Genomic DNA, 23309 nt, shown 5'->3' on the forward strand with positions numbered 1-23309 from the left:
ATATATTCCACTTGTATGTGGAATCTACAATATGACAGAAATGAACCTTTCTATGAAACAGAAACAGGGTCATAGAGAACAGACTAGTCATTGCCAATGGTGAGGGAGTTGGAGGAGGGATGGCATGGGAGGTTGGGGTTAGCAGATGCAAGTTTTCTATAGAGGGTGGATAAACCACAAGGTCCTACTGTATAGCATGGAGGGCTATATTCAATATTATATTAAGCCATAATGGAAAAGAATATTTTAAAATGATGTGTATATAGGCTTCCCATGTGGAGAAGATTCTCGGTGCAGAAGAAGCAACAGATGTGCCCAAAGTGGGAGGATGCCCTGGAGAAGGGAATGACAACCCACTCCAGTATTCTAGCCTATAAAAATCTCATGGACACAGAAGGCCGGCAGGCTACACAGTCCATGGGATTGCAAAGAGTAGGGCATGACTGAGTGACTGAGTGCACACGCACACACACACGCACACGTATGTATATATAACTGAATCACTTTGCTATACAGCAGAAATTAATACAACTTTATAAATAAACTACAATTCAGTTAAAACAAAAACAAAACAGAAAGAATTTACTGTTGTTGAATTCCCTGGTAGTCATTTGTCTGTGACTTGCTGAAGCTTCAATACTTTGGCCACCTGATGCAAAGAGCTGACTCATTGAAAAAGACCTTAATAGTAGGAGAGATTGAGAGCAGGAGGAGAAGGGGGAAGACAGAGGATGAGATGGTTGGATGGCATCACTGACTCAATGGAAATGAGTTTTAGCAGACTCCAGAAGACAGTAAAGGACAGGGAAGCCTGACATACTTGGGGGTCACAAAGAGTCAGACACGACTTAGCAACTGAACCACAAGAGGTGAAGTGGAGAAAGATTTGTGTGGAGCAGTGGAGTTTGGAAGGGGGTTAAGGGAGTCTTAAAGAGGAAATCAATCGTGATGTCACTCAAGTAGGTAGCAAGTGCTGCCTTTTTGGTTTCTCTCCAGCAGTGAGATCAGATCGGGAGTCTGGACCAAAATGGAGCTTAGGTTCTTCAGCCTGAGCAGATTTTTGGAGGCAGCTTCAAGCCGAGCTGGGCTTAGCAAACAAAGCTGTTTATCAGTAAATCTTGGAAGTTCAGCTCATTGTTTGACTCGGTATAAACAAGGAGATTTTCTCAAGAATGCTAATTCTTCTCCAAAGAATAGGTGATTCAGTTAAGTGCCAGATAAAATGGTCTCAAAATTCTTCATGTATTGGGGTCAACATAGGACAAAGAGATAAATTATTTTGTGCAATTTTTGTTGAACATGTTAGCCATTTAGATTTGTTTAATCTTCCATTATGATTTTTCATGAATATTTGTGGAGATTTAACTGTAGAAAATCCAAAGAACTTATGAAGTCATGCCACTCAAAAAGTTTCCAGAAGCTTTTGAATCTGAGTCTTGTATTTTGATCTCTACTCCATTATTCTGTGAAAGGGAAGAAATGGCCACAGACTTCCCTGAATAGGCTGTGGGGATAAGAGCCAAAGGTTAGAGTCCTGTGCAGTCTGTCTTGTGTTTCTATTCCTTCCCAATTCTCCTGACACCCCTAGAATTTCTTTTATTTTTATTGAAGTATAGTTGATTTACAAAGTTTCAGGTATACAACAAAGTGATTCATTATACATATATTAATATATGCAAATACATGTTATTTTTTCAGGCCTCCCAGGTGGTGCTAGTGGTTAAGAACCTGCCTGCCAATGCAGGGAGACATAAGAAATGCAGGTTTGATCCCTGGGTTGGGAAGATCCCCTGGAGAAGGAAATGGCAACCCACTCCAGTATTCCTGTCTGGAGAATCCTATGGACACATGAGCCTGGCAGGCTATAGTCCATGGGGCTGCAAAGAGTCTAACATGACTAAAATGACTGAACACTCAGCACACGTATATTCTTTTTCAGATTATTTTCCATCATAGGATATTACAAGATAGTAAATATACTTATCTGCTGTTTTTCTGTTTTATATACTGTAGTGTATATCTGTTAATCCAAAATTCCAAATGTATCCTTCTCCCACCTGTCCCCTTTGGTTATCATAAGTTGTTTTCTATGTTTGTGAGTCTATTTCTGTTTTGTAAATAAAGTCATTTGTATCATTTTTTTTTAAGATTCCACAAATAAGCGATATCATAGGATGTTTGTCTTTCTCTAACTTCACTTAGTGTGATAATGTCTAGATGACCCTGCTTGAATCTCTCTTTGAATATGTGTTTTTTTTCAAGGAAGCCAATAGAAATGGGAATGTTCATTGATTTGACTGATCCTCTGATACCAGTCACTGTTCTGAAAGAAAAGTGCTTCTCTGATAATATTACAAGTAGCTTATCCCCCTCAGAAAACAATTATGAGAATTCACTTCTGATTTATGTTCCTCCGTGAGGCATAATCTTCCCAGGTGGTGCCAGTGGTAAAAACCCACATGAAGGAGACACAAGAGACAGAGGTTCCATCCCTGGGGTGGAAAGATGCCCTGGAGGAGGGCATGGCAACTCCAGTATTCTTGCCTGGAAAATTCCATGGACAGAGGAGCCTGGCAGGCTACCGTCCATAGGGTCCCAAAGAGCTGAACATGATGAGCACACACACACAGACACACAATGAGACATAAATCGGTTCTTAATAGGCTTCATTCCAAGCAAGGCTAAAGTAAAAAAAAAGATGTCACATATTATACTGTTTTGAGTCTTTGTGCTTTGTTTCCTTCCTTTTTCCACCAAACTACTACAAAAGGAAGCTCAAGCTCTTTACCCATTTACATTTCAACCTACAGTCTGCCTTATCCTTAACTTTCCTGTTGTTGTTCATTCACTAAGCCCTGTCTAACTCTTGGCAACACAAGAACTGCAGCATACCAGGCTTCCTTACCCTTCACTATCTCCTGGAGTTTGCTCAAACTTATGTCCAGCGAGTCCATGTTGCCATCCAACCTTCTTGTCCTCTGTCGTCCCCTTCTCCTCTTGCCCTCAATCGTTCCCAGCATCAGGATCTTTTCCAGTGAGACAGCTCTTCAAATCAGGTGTCCAGAGTATTGGAGCTTCACCTTCAGCATCAGTCTTTCCAATGAATATTCAGGACTGATTTCCTTTGGAATTGACTGGTTTGATCTCCCTACTGTGTAAGGGACTCTCAAGAGTCTTATCCAGCACCACAGCTCAAAAGCATCAATTCTTCAGTGCTCAGCCATATTTATGGTCCAACTCTCTGTACATGACTACTGGAAAAACCGTATCTTTGACTATACAGACCAATGTCAGCAAAGTGATGTCTCTGCTTTTTAATACACTGTCTAGGTTTATCATACTTTTCCTTCCAAGGAGCAAGTATCTTTTAATTTAGTGGCTGCAGTCACCATCCATGGGAGAAAGCAATGGTGACCCACTCCAGTACTCTTGCCTGGAAAACCCCATGGATGGAGGAGCCTGGTAGGCTGCAGTCCATGGGGTCGCTAAGAGTCAGACACAACTGAGTGGCTTCACTTTCACTTTTCACTTTCATGCATTGGAGAAGGAAATGGCACCCCACTCCAGTGTTCTTGCCTGGAGAATCCCAGGGATGGGAGACCTGGTGGGCTGCTGTCTATGGGGTTGCACAGAGTCGGACATGACTGACAACTTAGCAGCAGCAGCAGTCACCATCCATAAGGATTTTGGAGCTCAAGAATATGAAATCTGTCACTGTTTCCATGTTCTCCACATTTATTTGCAATGAAGTGATGGGACTGAATGCCATGATCTTCTTGAGAATGTTGAGTTTTAAGCCAGCTATTTCACTCTCCTCTTTCACCCTCATCAAGAGGCTTTTTAGTTCCTCTTTGCTTTCTGCCATAAGGGTGGTATATCAGAATAAGCAGGGTGACAATATACAGCCTTGAAGTACCCCTTTCCCAATTTTGAACCAGCCTGTTGTTCCATGTCTGGTTCTAACTTTTGCTTCTTGACCTGCATACAGGCTTCTTAGGAGACAGGTAAGGTGTCTCCTCATATCTGGTATTCCCATCTTTTTAAGAATTTTCCACAGTTTGTTGTAATCCACACAAAGGTTTGGCGTAGTCACTAAAGCAGAATTAGATGGGTGTTTTTTGGGGGGAACTCTCTTGCTTTCTTCATGATGCAACAGATGGCAATTTAATCTCTATTTCCTCTGCCTTTTCTAAATCCAGATTGCATGTCTGGAAGTTCTCGGTTCATGTACTGTTGAAGCTAAACTTGAAGGATTTTGAACATTACCTTGCTAGCGTGTGAAATGAGTACAATTATACAATAATTTGAACATTCTTTGACGTTGCCTTTCTTTGGGATTGGAATGAAAACTGACCTTTTCCAGACCTGTGACCACTGCTGAATTTTGCAAATTTGCGGGCATATTGGAGTTCAGCATTTTAACAGCATCATCTTTTAGGACTTGAAATAGCTTAACTGGAATTCCATCACCTCCACTAGCGTTGGTTGTAGTAATACTTCCTATGGTCCATTTGGCTTCACAGTCCAGGATGTCTGGCTCTAGGTGAGTAACCACACCATCATGGTTATCTGAGTCATTAAGACCTTTTTTGTGCAGTTCTTCTGTGTATTCTTGCCACCTCTTCTTAATCTCTTCTCCTTCTGTTAGGTCCTTGCCATTTCTGTCCTTTATTGTGCCCATCTTTGCATGAAAGATGCCCCTGATATCTCCAATTTTCTTAAAGAGATCTATAGTCTTTCCAATTCTATTGTTTTCCTCCATTTATTTGCACTGTTCACTTAAGAAGGCTTTCTTACCTATCCTTGCTCTTCTCTGGAACTCTGCATTCAGTTGGGTATATCTTTCCCTTTCTCTTTTGCCTTTTGCTTCTCTTCTCAGCTATTTAAAAGGCCTCCTTCAGTTCAGTTCAGTCGCTCAGTCGTGTCTGACTGTGCTACCACCTGGACTGCAGCACACCAGGCCTCCCTGTCCATCACCAACTCCTGGAGCTTGCTCAAACTCATGTCCATTGAGTCAGTGATGCCATCCAACCATCTCATCCCCTGTCATCCCCTTCTCCTCCTGCCTTCAATCTTTCCCAGCATCAGGACCTTTTCGAAGGAGTCAGTTCTTCACATCAGGTGGCCAAAGTATTGGAGCTTCAACTTCAGCATCAGTCATTCCAATGAATATGCAGGACTGATTTCCTTTAGGATGTACTGGTTTGATCTCCTTTCAGTCCAAGGGACTCTCAAGAGTCTTCTCTAACACCACAGTTCAAAGGCATCAATTCTTTGGTACTCACCTTTCTTTGTAGTCCAACTCTCACATCCATAAGTGACTACTGGTAAAACCATAGCTTTGACTAGACAGACCTTTGTCGTCAAAGTAATGTGTATGCTTTTTAATATGCTGTCTAGGTTTGTCATAGCTTTTCTTCCAACATGATGTACTCTGCATATAAGTTAAATAAGCAGGGTGACAATATACAGCCTTGACGTATTCCTTTCCCAATTTGGAACCAGTCTGTTGTTCCATGTCTGGTTCTAACTATTGCTTCTTGACCTGCATATAGATTTCTGAGGAGACAGGTAAGGCGGTCTGGTATTCCCATCTCTTGAAAAATTTTCCACAGTTTGTTGTGATCTACACAGTCAAAGGCTTTGGCGTAATATATAAAGCATAAGTAGATGTTTTTCTGGAATTCTCTTGCCTCCTTAGACCACCACTTTGCATGGTTTTGGTCACCATCTCCCATAGCATGTTACAAACCTCTGTCCATAATTCTTCAGGCACTCTGTCTACCAGATCTAATCACTTGAATCTATTCATCACCTCCACTGTATAATCATAAAGGATTTGATTTATGAAATCAAATGAAACCACTGATAAGTCTAGTGGTTTCCCCTAGTATCTGTGAGTTAAGCCTGAATTTTGCAGTAAGGAGCTCATGATCTGAGCCACAGTCAGCTCCAGGTCTTGTTTTGGCTGACTGTATAGAGCTTCTCCATCTTTGGCTATAAAGAATATAATCAGTCTAATTTTAGTATTGACCATTTGGTGATGTCCATGTGCAGAGTCATCTCTTGCATTGTTAAAGAGGATATTTGCCATAACCAGTGTGTTCTCTTGGCAAAACTCTGTTAGCCTTTGCTCTGCTTCATTTTGTATTACAAGGCCAACATTTCCTGTTACTCCAGGTACATCTTGACTTCCTACTACTAACACCCCACATCTAGTATAGCGGGTGCTTACTAATCAAGGTCACTCTACTCCTTGTCTGCCAAGTCCAATGTGAACATCTTCAGCCTTTTTCTTTTTTCTATCCTGATACTATTCATACACTATCTTCTAGAACTCACCCCTCTGTAGGTTCCTCATAGTGTCTCCTGGTCTGCTCTAAGCTTTGTACCATTATTCCTCAATCTCCTTCTAAAAAGGTTTTTGGTCTTTCTTCCTTGCTCTTATTTGTTTGTGACTGTAGTCTCCCACCATTACATTTTCATTCTTCAACGGAGAAGGCAATGGCCACCCACTCCAGTACTCTTGCCTGGAAAATCCCATGGACGGAGGAGCCTGGTAGGCTGCAGTCCACGGGGTCCCTAAGAGTTGGACATGACTAACTGTAGTCTCCCACCATTACATTTTCATTCTTCATAGACACCCCCAAATGGTATATTCGTGGCCTGGCTCCATTCACCACTGTTACAACTCCCAATATATCTCTGTCCCTGAGCTCTGTTTTGAGTGAGAGATTACACTTTCCAGTTGTTTATATTTCCATCTATTCGACTCTAGGCTACTCAAACTGCATATCCAAAACCAGGCTCATCCTACTTCTTCCAAGGCCCACTCCTCCAAATTAGCCAGCATGGCACAACACGACCAGTTATACTGATGGGCACCCAGCCTTTCCTGTGAGCCCTCAGCTACATTTCCCAGCAGGGTGCATGCTCAGCTTTCTGGTCAGCTGCTTTCTGGCTTAGTTGGCCAACGTGAGGCCCTCCCAAGAGTTCGGAGGCTGACTGGAAGGGAAAAAACAAGGTATTACACCACACACACACACATCTTGCCAGACAATACTTAGAACAGATTCATGGTTCTTGGTTGGACCCTTTATGAAATACCTCCCCCCGCTTTTACACCCCTCAAATCACTCCATTCTTTCCTCTCCATCCTCACGGTCATTGACTTTCATCCAGTCTTCATCATTTCTGTCCTACATCTAGGTGACAGAATGTATGTCCTTTGTGTTAAGTTTCATTGAGCAATCCATCCTCTATATTATTGCAGACTGAACTCTCAAAGGTGACGGTCAGGTACTACTCTCCCATCTAACCTGGCTGATAGCTATCTGTGAAGGAAAATCAGTTACAAATAGCTTCTTAGAGTAGCTCCACCACGCCTTGGAGACCATGGTTGTACAACTCAGCAACAACTGATTGGCCAAGGTCATGACCTGATCTGAAGGTCGGTTCGGTTCAGTCACTCAGTCGTGTCCGACTCTTTGAGACTACATGAATCGCAGCACGCCAGGCCTCCCTGTCCATCACCAACACCCAGAGTTCACTCAGACTCACATCCATTGAGTCAGTGATGCCATCCAGCCATCTCATCCTCAGTTGTCCCCTTCTCCTCCTGCCCCCAATCCCTCCCAGCATCAGAGTCTTTTCCAATGAGTCAACTCTTCACATGAGGTGGCCAAAGTACTGGAGTTTCGCTTCAGCATCATTCCCTCCAAAGAAATCCCAGGGCTGATCTCCTTCAGAATGGACTGGTTGGATCTCCTTGCAGTCCAAGGGACTCTCAAGAGTCTTCTCCAACACCACAGTTCAAAAGCATCAATTCTTCGGTGCTCAGCCTTCTTCACAGTCCAACTCTCACATCCATACATGACCACAGGAAAAACCACAGCCTTGACTAGACGGACCTTTGTTGGCAAAGTAATGTCTCTGCTTTTGAATATGCTGTCTAGGTTGGTCATAACTTTCCTCCCAAGGAGTAAGTGTCTTTTAATTTCATGGCTGCAGTCACCATCTGCAGTGATTTTGGAGCCCAAAAAAATAAAGTCTGACACTGTTTCCACTGTTTCCCCATCTATTTCCCATGAAGTGATGGGACCGGATGCCATGATCTTCATTTTCTGAATGTTGAGCTTTAAGCCAACTTTTTCACTCTCCACTTTCACTTTCATCAAGAGGCTTTTTAGTTCCTCTTCACTTTCTGCCACAAGGGTGGTATCATCTGCATATCTGAGGTTATTGATATTTCTTCTGGCAATCTTGATTCCAGCTTGTGTTTCTTCCAGTCCAGCATTTCTTATGATGTACTCTGCATATAAGTTAAATAAACAGGGTGATAATATACAGCCTTGACGTACTCCTTTTCCTATTTGGAACCAGTCTGTTGTTCCATGTCCAGTTCTAACTGTTGCTTCCTGACCTGCATAGAGGTTTCTCAAGAGGCAGGTCAGATGGTCTGGTATTCCCATCTCTTTCAGAATTTTCCACAGTTTATTGTGATCCACACAGTCAAAGGCTTTGGCATAGTCAATAAAGCAGAAATAGATGTTTTTCTGGAACTCTCTTGCTTTTTCAATGATCCAGCAGATGTTGGCAATTTGGTCTCTGGTTCCTCTGCCTTTTCTAAAACCAGCTTGAACATCAGGCAGTTCATGGTTCACATATAGCTGAAGCCTGGCTTGGAGAATTTTGAGCATTACTTTACTAGCATGTGAGATGAGTGCAATTGTGTGGTAGTTTGAGCATTCTTTGGCATTACCTTTCTTTGGGATTGGAATAAAAACTGACCTGTTTCAGTCCTGTGACCACTGCTGAGTTTTCCAAATTTGCTGGCATATTGAGTGTAACACTTTCACAGCATCATCTTTCAGGATTTGAAATAGCTCAACTGCAATTCCATCACCTCCACTAGCTTTGTTTGTAGTGATGCTTTCTAAGGCCCAGTTGACTTCACATTCCAGGATGTCTGGCTCTAGGTGAGTGATCATACCATCATGATTATCTTGGTTGTGAAGATATTTTTTGTACAGTTCTTCTGTGTATTCTTGCCACCTCTTCTTAATATTTTCTGGTTCTGTTAGGTCCATACTATTTCTGTCCTTTATCGAGCCTATCTTTGCATGAAATGTTCCCTTGGTAGCTCTAATTTTCTTGAAGAGATCTCTGGTCTTTCCCATTCTGTTGTTTTCCTCTATTTCTTTGCATTGATCACTGAGAAAGGCTTTCTTATCTCTTCTTGGTATTCTTTGGAACTCTGCATTCAGATGCTTATATCTTTCCTTTTCTCCTTTGCTTTTCGCTTCTGTTCTTTTCACAGCTATTTGTAAGGCCTCCCCAGACATGCATTTTGCTTTTTTGCATTTCTTTTCCATGGGATGATCTTGATCCCTGTCTCCTGTACAATGTCATGAACTTCATTCCATAGTTCATCAGGCAGTCTATCTATCAGATCTAGTCCCTTAAAACTATTTCTCACTTCCACTGTATAATCATAAGGGATTTGATTTAGGTCATACCTGAATGGTCTAGTGGTTTTCCCTACTTTCTTCAATTTCAGTCTGAATTTGGCAGCAAGGAGTTCATGATCTGAGCCACAGTCAGCTCCTGGTCTTGTTTTTGTTGACTGTATAGAGCTTCTCCATCTTTGGATGCAAAGAATATAATCAAACTGATTTCGGTGTTGACCATCTGGTGATGTCTATGTGTAGAGTCTTCTCTTGTGTTGTTGGAAGAGGGTGTTTGTTTTGACCAGTGCATCATCTTGGCAAAACTCTATTAGTCTTTGCCCTGCTTCATTCCGTATTCCAAGGCCAAATTTGCCTGTTACTCCAGGTGTTTCTTGACTTCCTACTTTTGCATTCCAGTCCCCTATAATGAAAAGGACATCTTTTTTGGGTGTTAGTTCTAAAAGGTCTTGCAGGTCTTCATAGAACCATTCAACTTCAGCTTCTTCAGTGTTACTGGTTGGGGCATAGACTTGGATTACTGTGATATTGAATGGTTTGCCTTGGAAATGAACAGAGATCATTGTGTCGTTTTTGAGATTGCATCCAAGTACTGCATTTTGGACTCTTTTGTTGACCATGATGGCTACTCCATTTCTTCTGAGGGATTCCTGCCCGGGGTAGTAGATGTAATGGTCATCTGAGTTAAATTCACCCATTCCAGTCCATTTTAGTTTGCTGATTCCTAGAACGTCTACATTCACTCTTGCCATGTCTTGTTTGACCACTTCCAATTTGCCTTGATTCATAGACTTAACATTCCAGGTTCCTATGAAATATTGCTCTTTACAGCATCGGACCTTTCTTCTATCACCAGTCACATCCACAGCTGGGTATTGTTTTTGCTTTGGCTCCATCCCTTCATTCTTTCTGGAGTTATTTCTCCACTCATCTCCAGTAGCATATTGGGCCCCTACTGACCTGGAGAGTTCCTCTTTCAGTATCCTATCATTTTGCCTTTTCATACTGTTCATGGGGTTCTCAAGGCAAGAATACTGAAGTGGTTTGCCATTTCCTTCTCCAGTGGACCACATTCTGTCAGATCTCTCCACCATGACCCACCCGTCTTGGGTGGCCCCAGGGGCATGGCTTAGTTTCACTGAGTTAGACAAGGCTGTGGTCCTAGTGTGATTAGATTGACTAGTTTTCTGTGAGTGTGGTTTCAGTGTGTCTGCCCTCTGATGCCCTCTTGCAACACCTATCATCTTACTTGGGTTTCTCTTACCTTGGGCGTGGGGTTTCTCTTCACGGCTGCTCCAGCAAAGCATAGCCGCTACTCCTTACCTTGGACGAGGGGTATCTCTTCACCGCCGCCCTTCCTGACCTTCAACGTGGGATAGCTCCTCTAGGCCCTCCTGTGCCCCCGCAGCCACCGCTCCTCAGACGTGGGGTTGGTCCTCCCGGCTGCCACCCGAGGCCAGGGGCGTTGGCCGGGAGGATCTGAAGGTATCTAATCTAAAAAGGATATGAGAGGGTTCACTGGCCCATGAGGCAGCCTGGCTTGAGAACTTTGTTCATTGTGAGTACCAATATTGCACCATTACTGCTAAGTCACTTCAGTCGTGTCCAACTCTGTGTGACCCCATAGACGGCTTCCCACCAGGCTCCCCCGTCCCTGGGATTCTCCAGGCAAAAACACTGGAGTAGGTTGCCATTTCCTTCTCCAATGCATGAAACTGAAAAGTGAAAGTGAAGTCCCTCAGTCGTGTCCGACTCCTAGTGACCCCATGGATTACGGCCCACCAGGCTCCTCCGTCCATGGGGTTTTCCAGGCACCATTACTAGTCAGCCTAATTAGATCCTTTGGCAGTTTTCAGTGAGAGACTTTACCCAGGAGAGTGAAGCGGAAGTGAAACACAGAGGAAAGGAGTTGAGGGAAGCCATGAGGTAGCAGACGCAGTGACACACTCAGCATTGGGAGCAGCAGGTCAGCAGCCCCGGGAGTACCAGCTAAAACTCCATGGGAAGAAGTATCAGGACAGTGTCCAGAGTCAGGAGGAGGATGGCACCAGGATCGCTGCTGGGACCCAGGAGCAGCTGTGAGCTGACAGGACACGGGGCCACTCATCTGTTTGAGGAAGTCCCTGTACTTCCCCCTTCTCCATCTACCTTAAATAAATCTTTCCATAAAACGTTGTTTCTTTTCCTCACAATCTAATTCCACCCCCATTCATCATGTGTTTTGCAAGATTGCCAGCTTATTAGACTCACCAGAGTGACTTGGAAAGTTTAGGAAACACTTCCTTCGCTCTTAAGACTTTTACAGTGTCAAGCCTTCCAGGATCTTGGCTCTTGTCTCTAGAAGCATCTGAGCAGAGCTGTTCTTCCTCAAAAGAACTGTGAGGTCTTTGTAATAGTACTGGGCACCTTTCTCTCAAAGCAACAATGTGAACGCAGGTGATTTTTCTTAATAACTAGCAGCAATCCAACTGCAGGGGAGTCTCATGACTCTGTGCCTTTGTATTTACTGCTCCAGGTGCCTGCAATGGCCAGGAAAAGGGACTTGTCACTTTAAATGTTTGTAGTCTTACTGCTCAGTTAAAGTGTCAATGAAGAATTCTCTGCCACCCTCCCTCTCCTTTACTGCCTCCAGTAGACAGGTCTTGTCTGTCTGTTCTCTGACACCTGTACAAAATTATCAGTTTTAAAATCTGTTGAACTTCCATTCTTTCTCCTTAGACTGCGCAACTAGGACTAAGATTCTAACTAGTGCATTCCTATATGGCCCTGTATATGGAGGACATAGAAGGTCTGCAAGAAATTAACACATTCATTGAAGAAAAGCTTGTCCTGTTTATGGGAAGCCTCAGCGAGCTGCAGTGGAAAGAAAGCTAGAGTCAAGCTTTGGATCTGGCTCTAGTTTATTTGCATAACCACAAAGTATCTCAATCCCTACCTGATTTTCCACCTCTGAAATGTGGTCAGATGTTTAAGGGTTCAGCCCAGTAACTTCTGTGGTCCTTGCTATGCCATGAATTTATTTCAGGACTGGGCTGGGACTTGCTCCTACTGACACCTCACCTTCACCGCACCTGTGGCCACTGCCTCGGTCGTTACACGTCACACATCTGATTCTAGAGTTCATGCCTGTGACTCTGTTTGTTCTTGTTGATTTTGTAGAATGGAGAAGGGATTCGTGATTTCATATTACACAGGACCCTTTTCTACATAGTCAAGGTAGGCTTCAAGATGTAAATAACATAGATTATATCAATCTGAAGGAAGATTCACAAGATGTTTTAATTTCAAACATATAAAACTATGTTCAGTAAAGAAAGCTTTGAGAGGCAAAAACTTTCAGGCTACCATTTTCAAGAAAGTTTGTTATCTACTTTCATGCATTTCAAATTCAAAGACAAGAGGGGACAGTATGAAAATCTGCTTTTATTGAACATGCATGTATACCAAATGTAAAATTAGTTGAGCTGACGTATCCAGTTAGATAAAACTCTCTAAACAGATTATATAAAATAGAAGATTAGCAACCATCATTTCTCATAGACTTCTCATCTATAATAAAAGACTTTTGCCTTTGGCATAACTTTGATATTGTTGGAAAATATTTTTGATACTTGACAGTAATATTATGAAATAGAAAATGGAAAAATATGAAATATATCTATATACTAAAAAAAATATTTTTTAAACAACAAATTCATACTTATTTGCTTGTTCTTGACAAGGAACACATTTAGCAAAACAAAGATCTAAAATGTATAATTTATACCCAGTCATCACATGTATTTTTCAGGAACCAGCCTTCTGGCAAGAAGGAAAGATACATGATTCTTCCCAGACACTCCACCAGGAATTACTCATGAGTCAGAATTTGGCTAACGTCCGCTGACATTTCCTTGACACGTTTGTTCTCCACCCTTACAATCACAGGCCATTATTTTAGAGATTGAGAACCATTCCTAACTCATAACTAGTTATCATAACTAGTCCCTTGTTGTCTTGCCCCATGCGTCCATTTACCTACATGTTTTTGGGAGTTGTCTTTCTGAGCCCCAAGTCTCTATTGCCGGTTCATAAAGTCTTAACTTGGTCTACACAAGACTTGCTCCACCTGATCACTCTCTCCTGGCACCTCTGCTCACCGCCTCTGCTCTGCTCTGGCCTCTTGCACTTGCCCAAATGCCCCCATGCAGTTTTGGGCTTCCAGTCCCAGAATAAGAAAGTACCTCACTCTTTTGAGCCAGGCTTGGTGGGGGCAGTTCTCATGCCTTTTTGCTCATGCTGTCCCCAATGTGTAAAATGCCTTACCCCAAATTTGTACTTTTGGAAAGCACTCCCATTTTTCAAGTCTCAGTGCAATCCCTATAATTTTGGCCATATCAGTGAAAATGAACCACTTCTTTCTCTGTGCCTTCAGTCAGCTCTGTTGCAGAAAGCCTTACTGTGTCCTTCTGTGCTCATGAGACCATCAGCTTTGAGGAAAAGGTCCATGTCCCATTCATCTTTTCACCCTCAGCACTTGCATTGCTTCATCTTAGCCCTGGCTGGTCCTGTTCAACCTTTAGCTAGGTATGGCAAAGAACAAATAAGCAACCAAAAACTGCATCAGTCACTACTGGATTATCATTTCACAAGTTAGAGTAAAAATTTGTAGGATTTTAAGGATGAATTTTACCTAATGAAGCCCAGAGCAATTCACTAGAGACATTAATGGCTCAGGGTTTCTTCCATAACCACAATCAAGGATGTATGCTTCTTTTTCTTCCCATTAAACAACCAATTAAACTGAGCACAACAAAATAAAAACTCTCCTTTTCTCCTAAGAAGGTCAACAACTCCCGGGAATAAGACCTTCCTTCCCATTCCCTTTTCCCACAAGTAACAGGACACATCAGTATGATGAGATCCCCTCTTTCTATTTCTCTGCCTGATGCTGGCACTGCCTCCTTCACACACATTTCTCTGACCCTTCAGGAAGAGTTCTTCTCTTTGTTTTCCCATAGCACTGTGTATACTCTAATATAGGTAGTTAACAAACATGAATTCTAGACCATGAAATTGCAACAGGTCAATGTCTGACACATAACGAGCACATAAATGAAAGATGCATTGAATCTTGCTTTAAGGATATGAAGCGAGTCAAGACTATTAGGTTAGTTTCAACCTTAAATACTTCCCTTAGCTTTTAATGAGAGATCATGATCTTTGAACACAGATTTAACAATACACAGTGATTTTTTTGCTACCTACAATACTAAAGTCTGAAGAAAGGTGTAAATTATTCATGAGGACAACCATATGTTTAAATTAGTTTATTTATAAACAATTGCTACATAAGTAATATACAGTAAGTGAAAAACCACTAATACAATGAAGTTCTCATAGTGGTTGTGTTTATGTATACACACTAAGAATAACTTTAAGTGGTTGGAATAGGCCCATAGAACACTTCATTCTGTGGTGTTGTCATTTCATGTTTTAAGTATTCAACACATTTAAATGATTAAATACAAAGTTTAGTCACTATTTAACTGAATTTGTTGTTGGTAAATTAGTGGTGATAAAACATCAAATATACTAAAATTTACTCTTAAATTTGTTCTGATTGGATCATTGAGTTACCAACCCTGCCCTCCTCATACCGCTCATTATGTGACTCATTATTTTCTGATTCTTGATAGTTTATAGGCTTGTAGCTTAGTTTTTAGAATTTGGTGATTTTGCAAAAGTACTTGCACACTTGCTTTAACATTGCTGCATCTCAACTCTGACATTAAAACAGGCTCTGTGTAATCAACTTACACACTTGGTAGTATTAAGACACTTAAAAATGACTTCTAACAGCTATTTCCCTTAGTCTTACTTGCTTGGGTTTTTATATATTGCTGAAGCATCATTCTTTTAAGGATGTAAACTATACTGACTTGGTAATGAAATGGAGAAACCTAACTAGAAGAAAAATGCCAGGGCTTTTAAAAATTATACAGTGCATTAGTAAGTGCTTTAAAATTAAACCATCCAATGACATACATGCAAGTTACACTATAAATGCAAAAAAATGGATTGAATGTGCTTTTATGTTCACCTCCACCAATGCTCTGTACTAACTACACTGCTGTGACAGTAAAGCAATTCAGAGCAAACAATTTGTTAGTCTGAGTACATGTCTCAATACTTGTACTCAGTCTCAGTACATCGGTCCGAGTACATGGACTCAATACATCTGTGTATTTAATTGGCACATACACTCTCCAAGTACCCAACTTACTTCAATCCTATGTCCATTTTCCTCTCAGAGTGGTTTAAAGTAACTACAGTGACACATAAAAGGGAAAAAAAAATGAATGCCAGGCTTCCTATTAAGTAAGGCCCTATCAAAACTATAGTATTATTAGCTATTTCTGCAAGAAAACATATTTCTATAGTTCTGGTCAGTTATTTTATCATTAAACCTTAACTTTGCCAATATTGTTTCAAGAAATGAAATTATTCTTGACTTACTAGAAATTATATATAATACACAAAGAAAATGTGATTTTTTTTTGGCCAATCATCAAACATGCTTTCATCTGAATAAGGGAAATTATTTTCGTTTAACATAAAATTTTCAATGAAATAGTATAAATTTACAATAGTTAGGGGTCTCATTCAACAAATTTTCCAATCTTCTAATTCAGGCTTAACAGAGAAGAACAATGATTATAGGAGAAAAAGAATAGCAAATAATCTCCTGTGGCCATCACCTTACAGGCTGGTTTTCTTATAACAGTGAATTCTAGCACAAGCCGTCATGTTTCCAAGACTCACGATGCCTGGGAATGGAACTGCCTGGAAAGATTCAGAAAGCCTCCATCCTTGGGCTTACATGGTAAGCACTTTGTGTCATTCTTAATCACATTTTTATCCAGCACACATTATTATAGGTCACATTTTTCTCGATAATGCTTATATTGATTTGTGCTATATAAATATAAACATTTCTATACAGAGAATCCATACACTGACACAGGAGTATGAAGTTAGCCAGCCATCCATAAAAAGAATGGAATAAAAATTGCAGGAAGAGTGGTATATGATGTCAAGCCCAGACAGAATATAGACGCCAATCCCAAGACTGCAGAAGCAAGGACGCTTCTCTGATCACGAATAATTATCTTCACATTCTCACAAAACTGGAAAATAAAATTTAAGAATATTAGAAAAGGCTAAACCTAAGAAGAATCATACATACCAAACAGTAGAGCACAACTTTTCCAGCTATTCCCTGTCACCAGAAGAACTAGAATTTCTCTCACAACTTAGGGAAGAATTTAAGTTGTTAACAGTTCAGTTTCCTGATGCCACATCCCATAGTGGCTGAAATAATACTTCAGGCACTTGCCCTTGTAAATGCAGAACATCTACAGAAAACTACAGAGAATATAACCACATGAAAGTCATTCAGGATTAAAGGTTAAAAACAACACTAAATTGCCTCTCAATAACAATAACATATTCAAAAGTAAAATGATCCTGAGCAAATAGAATTTAGCCCATCATTATTGGTGACTTTGATTCCTACACCTCACCATTCTAAAATTTGGTAATACTTCTGATGATAAATTTCTGATAAGCCTCAAAATCTAAAGGCATCGAAAGTCTGATTTTATTGTCATATCCTGTTTCCTGCCAAAATAAAGTCACGATCAGTTGAAATTGAAAATTGGCTGCTGGAGATAAAAATAAATGAGATCTTTACCCGCTGAAGAATGCATTCTTCTAAGATATGTATTTTTTTCTTAGAAAACTAATTTTTCTCGGAAGTATTGCCTGGATCACTCTTAATTATTTAACCTGTCCAGACTACCTTTTTCTCCTCCATGCAAATACTGAGGTTGTTGTGAGGATCAAATGAGATTTAGCAAAAGTACTCTGCATTCATCTGCATGCTGTATAAATGTAAAGTATTACAATGATTATTTTCACTGCTAGATCTTGACAGTTATCTCTACCTCATCACTGTTGGGGCAGAATTTAGCAATTAATTGCTCCATTTTGATAAGAGTTTCCTACTTGTTCTCAGCTAGTGAAGAATCTGCCTGCAATGCATTAGACCCAGGTTTGATCCCTGGGTTGGGAAGATCCCCTAGAGAAGAAAATGGCAACCCACTGCAGTATTCTCACCTGAAAATCCCATGTAGCCTGATGGGCTACAGTTCATGGGGTCACAAAGAGTTGGGGATACAACTGAAAACTAAGAACTTGGCTTTAAGCTCCTTTTCTAGATGACACTGTATATGCTTTTAGAGTCTCCTCTTTGATTTCTTTCATCAGTGTCCAGATGTAGTTCTGGACAGCCACGTTTCCAAATTCTTAATGGATAGAATGAACGTGAAAGTGTTAGTCGCTCAGTGTGTCCAGCTCTTTGCAACCCCATGGACTGTAGCCCACGGGTTCCTCTGTCCATGGAATTCTCCAGGCAAGAATACTGGAGTGGGTAAGCATTCCCTTTATCTTCCTGACCCAGGGATCGAACCCATGTCTCCTGCATTGCAGAAACAAGTCCAATATATTTTAACACACAACCTTCACTGCAAGGCTGTCTCTGTCAATATTTTTATACAGTATGTCAACAAATATAAAATTTCCAGCTGGTTATCTATATATCATTCTTTTTGTGTGTCAAACATGATTTGTCTCTTTCTACTAAACAAGATACTGAGTAACAAATACATAATTTTCAAGTGATGAGGAGATAAGGATCAAACTGAATAAAGTTTTCAGGATAGTAAGAAAAGCTGTTTGGCAAATAATGGGGAAATATACATTTAGGTGGGCTTCCCAGGTGGCACAGCAGTAAAGACTCCTCCTGCCATGCAGGAGATGTAGGAGACATGTGTTCAATCCCTGGGTTGGCAACCCACTCCAGTAGTCTTTCCTGGAAAATTCCATGGACAGAGGAGCCTGGAGAGCTACAGTCTGTGGGGTCACAAAGTGTTGGACACAACTGAAAACATACACACACGTACATTTAAGTAAATAAGAATACTGTCTTGATATAGTCATTCTTCTTTTACCTTTTTTCCCAATAATATTTAATTTAGACCAACACAGAATCATTGTGGACTTTCTTTCCCCCGTAAGAGGATCATCTCATTTCTAATGTCCTGTCCAGGAGGCACCTCTGGGTTGCTCCATGGTAGGAAATGCCCTCTAGTTCTGGATTAATGTTAAGAAGCCTGTAGGGGCACCTTTGAGCAACAAATCCCTGCAAATTAAAAGGGGGTACAGGTATTCATTTTGGCAATGCAAAGTAATACCAGCAAAGAAAAAAAAGCATAAGAAATAATAATAGTTACTAATTAAAGGGCTTTATAGCTTATGAAATACTGAAATTGTTATAAAATGGTTTAATTTTCCATTTTCTAAGCTTGTATAAAAAAAAAAAATCACTGCCAAAGGGAAAAAAAAAAGATTTTCTTCCAGTTCACTTTCATATTAACTGTAGTGTTTTCATGAGGGAAAGTGCTCTTGAGAGATTTTATCAACACAAATTTAAGTGAGACATGTTAAGCTGATGATAGTTGTATATATGGAGAACTCAACCACCAGTCCCAGAATCAAGTCAGTCCTTATGTTTCTAGAAAATAAAAGCCAGTCCTCCTTCAGTACTAATGACCTACTTCTCTCAGGGCATGTTCAAAAACAGTCCTTAGAATTGGAAAATTTGGGATGGGGATTTTTTTTTTCCCCCTAGGAAATCTACTGTGTGGCCAAATTGTTTGTTAGACCATTCAAAGTGAAGACAAAAACTCAGTTTCACAAGAGGTGCTATGCAGCAACAGCAATTAAAGCACTTCTCTACTTCTATAAAACCTTAAAAAGTTTCCAAAGAGGAAAAACTGTTCCAACTAGTTATTTATGCAGATTAAATATTTTACTACCTTAAAAAAGCACTTGTACTATTTTTTTGTAGAAATATATAATACAGTGTTATATGTATTCCATGAAAGGGTAACTCCTAATTATGGGAGGGAAATACTGTTTTTCCTTAGAGAAATGACTTGCTTCGGTCCTAAGTAAATCTGACGTGTTTCCTTTTGAACACTTTTGGAGCCAGTGTTTGTAAATGTGGTGAAGCTCATTTCTAAACAGGCCTGGACTGAAGCTGTGATTCTTGAATCACTGCACAGTGCTGTAACTGTATTTTTATTTTACTTAGAATTCCTAGATTGAGTCTGTTACGGCTTTATAAATATTCTGTAAGGAGTTTCATATATGGATGTAAACAAGCACTATACTTTCATGCTCTCCTAAAGAGGAAAGATTTTCCCATGTGGGTCAAAAAATTAAGATGTGGAAAAATAAAAAAACTGGTTACATGGACTTAGACTCTTTCGGTCCCAACGTATCTAGACATGAAGAGTATAAATGAAACGTATTATGTGAGTGCCCAGATTTTCATTGTAAAGGATGCACACTAACAGCACCTCTTTAGCAACTGCAGAGAAGGTTAAGACTTTCAACTGCAAATGAAATTGCAGGCTTAAAATGTGAATTTTATAAGTTAAGAGGTATCAAAAGGCAATAAAAAATCCACTATTTTTTCCTTTGGCTTTGTAGCTAATTTAATCATCTTAAATTCTAACAGTTCCCCCCCCCCCTTTTTTTAAAGTACCCATAAAATTACCTTCCAACAGTTAATGACTCTTCTGGAAAACTAATTGTTTTAATCTCTGGGGAACTCTGAAACACTCCAACCCAACTGTGGGGCTAGTAGATATAGGATGCTTAACAATGGGGAAGTCTAAATGGGGATTAAAGCCAGCATAAAAGAAATGCAGAATACCAAGGAGAAGATTTCCCTTAAGCTCAGCCACAGGAGTAAGAGACCTACCAGGGAGGTCTTCTTAATGGATATTTTGGTAGTTTATATTAAGCAAAGAGAATTCTCTCTCTGCAGCTCATAGGGAAAACGGGCATGCTTCCTTGTTTTAAAGGCACAACAACTTGTACTAGACAGTGTTATAGATTAAATATAAACTCTGGACACCTTCCTTCCAACTGCCAATTCTTGGGTAAAGTTGCAAGCATACGGCGACAGATTTTCTGTGACCCTCCTAGTCACTCGCCCTTGTCATTTCAACTACGCTGGGTGGACACCCTGATGACTTCTGCAGCAATAACTGGGCAGCTCTCTGGCGTTGCTGGCAGCGGTACTGCATTGCCACACTCTTGCGCCGTGCATTTCGAGATATCCTGCAAGGCACATTGCCATTTATTTATTTACTTCGCTTTCCTGAGGAACAGCAGAAGGTTCGTTACTAAATCTAGAACCCAATCCCTGCTCCCAGGGGTGAGGAAAGTTTAGGGAAGGGAGGGAGTGTCCCCACCGAGCCCACCGGGGTTAGAGTCACACGTGGTACCTTGTCGGCCTGGGGGCTAATCGCGGTGCCGAACCTGCAGTAGGTGACGAAATGCTCGCAGTTGTTCCAAAGTAGGCTGTAGGGAGTTATGCCCAGCAGCTTCTCTGCCCTCTGCGCCACCTCTTCGTTGAGCAGCGCCTTCTTCTTGAGGGACCTGTCCAGGTGATTCACCAGGATCTCGGCTCCGTAGGCGAAGTCCTCCACGGTGTCCACGCGGATGCTGGCCACCCTGCCAATGACGCCTAGGATGAGACGCTTGTTGGAGACCACTTTCTGCGTGAGCCCTTTGTCGTCAGTCAGGGCCAACAGGATATCGGGCATCATGTGGGCGACACGGTTGTCGCCCAGGTAGATGCCATAGTGCGTCAGGTGGGTCCGAGGCACCTCCAGCACGTCACCGCGGAGAAAAGAGCTGATCTCATATAAAGTGTTCCCCGCCTTGTCTTCGCCCGGGGCGCCTGAACTGAAGAACTTGAAGTAGGAGATGAAGAGTAGCTTCTCCAGCACGAGCGACACGGCCTCCAGCATTGGGTTCTTCATCCTGTAGGGAAGAGTCTTGTGGCGAGGGCACCGCCGTTCTCCGGCACCAGCCGCGCGGAGCCAGGCAAGTTGCGCTGGCCGAACAGGGGCGCTGCGCCGCTGCTCACTGGCAAGCCGGCCGGCCAGTGCCGCGGGACATGTCACCTGCGGAGGAGGGAGGGAGAGAAAAAGAAGAAGGCGAGAAGCCTGGAGATCGGCTCGGCTTGGCCGCACCGCACGCGGGACTGAGGAGGATGCGGAGCTGGCCGCGGCTGACCGCGGGGACAGCGGAACCTGCCCTACAAGCTGGATGCTATGTATATACAGTGCACCTGGAGGCCGGGCCGGGGCGCAGGGCCGCACGCGCTGCTCGCGACGGAGCCTTTGCCAATGTATTTATCTCCGTCGAGGGGGCGGGGCCGAATGCCGTCACAGACCGGCGAGAGAGCTGATTGGGACCCGCGAAGAGCGCGCTCGCTCAGGGGCGGCGCCAGCCCGCAGGCCCCGTGGAAAGGGCGGGCCGCTTCTGGGCTTCGAGGGTCTGCCTAGCCACCCCTTCCAGTGCGGGCTCCTCTTTGAAATCCATCCCGTAGCACTTCCGCCTCAGCGGCCGGCTTTGGAAAGTAGAGGCCGCATAAGAGATCTTGCACCTGCTAGATTGGGGAGCGTTCTGGGTACCTCCGGGACGTTTTTGGTGGAGAGTCGCCTTGGGCGAGATTTCTGAGTAGAGCCACCTCTCTCCAAAAGGTTGGATACTCGGAGACGTCGGCTTCCTAAAGTATCTGCATTTACTCTGAGAAGTGTGCGCGCCTCGAAAGCCTCCAGATTCCTTCCTAAACTCCGCAGAGCAGTGGTCCTGCACACCGCGCACTCTTCTCCCCTTTAAATGTCCCTCGCTGTCCGCTGGCGCGCGGGTGGGAAGCGACCCCGCGAGTGATCGGAACCCGAGCGGGTCAGCAAGTAAAACGACGAAGCGCCCAACATTCTCCTAGAAAACCGAGTTAATTATTCCAGCTTCAGAGTCTCATGGATCCAGCTTCTTCGATTCATTCACCGAAACTTCGCCTCTTACAGCGCAGCCCCCGGGAGATGACCGAGCAAGGGGCGCTGCTCTCAGGACCTGCGCGCCCTGAGCCCGCGCACAGCGAGCTGGTTCCTGGGCGCACGCGCGCCAGGGCGCCGCGGTTGCCGAGTACGCGCGTCTCCACACGCCGAGTCCCGACCCATCGCCGAGTTCCGCGCTCACGCATTATGTAAATACTTAAATTCCTCGGACAAAGGCCACAATGCAAGGAGCCTCGTTTGGCTCCACAAAGCCGCCCCGAACAGAGCTAACAGGTTCTGGCAGCTAACAAATTCTCCGCTTGCCTGGGGAAGGGCGCTCCCAGCAGGTGATGGATTAAGGGAAAGCCGTTTTACCTGGAAGACGGAGGGGAATGGAGACCAGACGGGGAGGAGGCCGGCTCCCCATTATCCTCCCACACCAACCCTTCGCTCTCACTCCTCTACCGTCAGCGCTCTGCCCTAGACGTCCGGCTGGCTGGTGACTTTTGTTCATCTCACAAACTATTTCGAATCACATTTTAGTCCCAGCAAAGAGAAGAAAATTCCATTTTCCACAAAAAAAAAAAAAAAAATCGAAAAACGAAGGTGCGTTAGAGGGGAGAGGCAGTGGATGAGGAAATTTTAATATATTATTTCCCCATTCTTAGCCCCAAATTTAAATAAAAGTGCGGTTAGCGGATAGCTTAATCAAACTCCTGGACACACAGGCGCTAGTTAACGTCCAGCAGCACACCAGCTCCCGAGGTCTGCAACTCTGGGATGTCTGTGGACATTTTTAGCAGTCCGATCCAGACCTTGGCGTACACGTTAACTGTAGACCCGGCTCTGGTCTCGCCGCTCTGGTCCAGTTCTGGGA

General features: G+C 42.6%; 1 protein-coding gene across 2 annotated transcripts; it reads right to left on the reverse strand.

Annotated features, from left to right (window-relative positions):
* Positions 1-12870: 12870 nt before the first annotated feature.
* On the reverse strand, positions 12871-23011 carry LRAT (lecithin retinol acyltransferase). 2 transcript variants are annotated; one of them, XM_019977982.2, is made up of 2 exons: positions 20870-22607; positions 12871-16636 (listed from the first exon to the last, which is right to left on the reverse strand). In XM_019977982.2, exons 1-2 carry the CDS (start codon positions 21407-21409, stop codon positions 16484-16486), a joined length of 693 nt encoding a protein of 230 aa, XP_019833541.1. In that variant the 5' UTR covers positions 21410-22607; the 3' UTR covers positions 12871-16483. The 2 variants fall into 2 exon arrangements, with proteins under 2 accessions (XP_019833541.1, XP_019833543.1); XM_019977984.2 differs by lacking the exon at positions 12871-16636 and adding an exon at positions 18718-20702 and having other exon boundaries at positions 20870-23011.
* Between the last annotated feature and the right edge of the window lie 298 nt (positions 23012-23309).

This window comes from Bos indicus, chromosome 17 (genome assembly GCF_029378745.1).
Source record: "Bos indicus isolate NIAB-ARS_2022 breed Sahiwal x Tharparkar chromosome 17, NIAB-ARS_B.indTharparkar_mat_pri_1.0, whole genome shotgun sequence".
NCBI lineage: Eukaryota > Metazoa > Chordata > Mammalia > Artiodactyla > Bovidae > Bos > Bos indicus.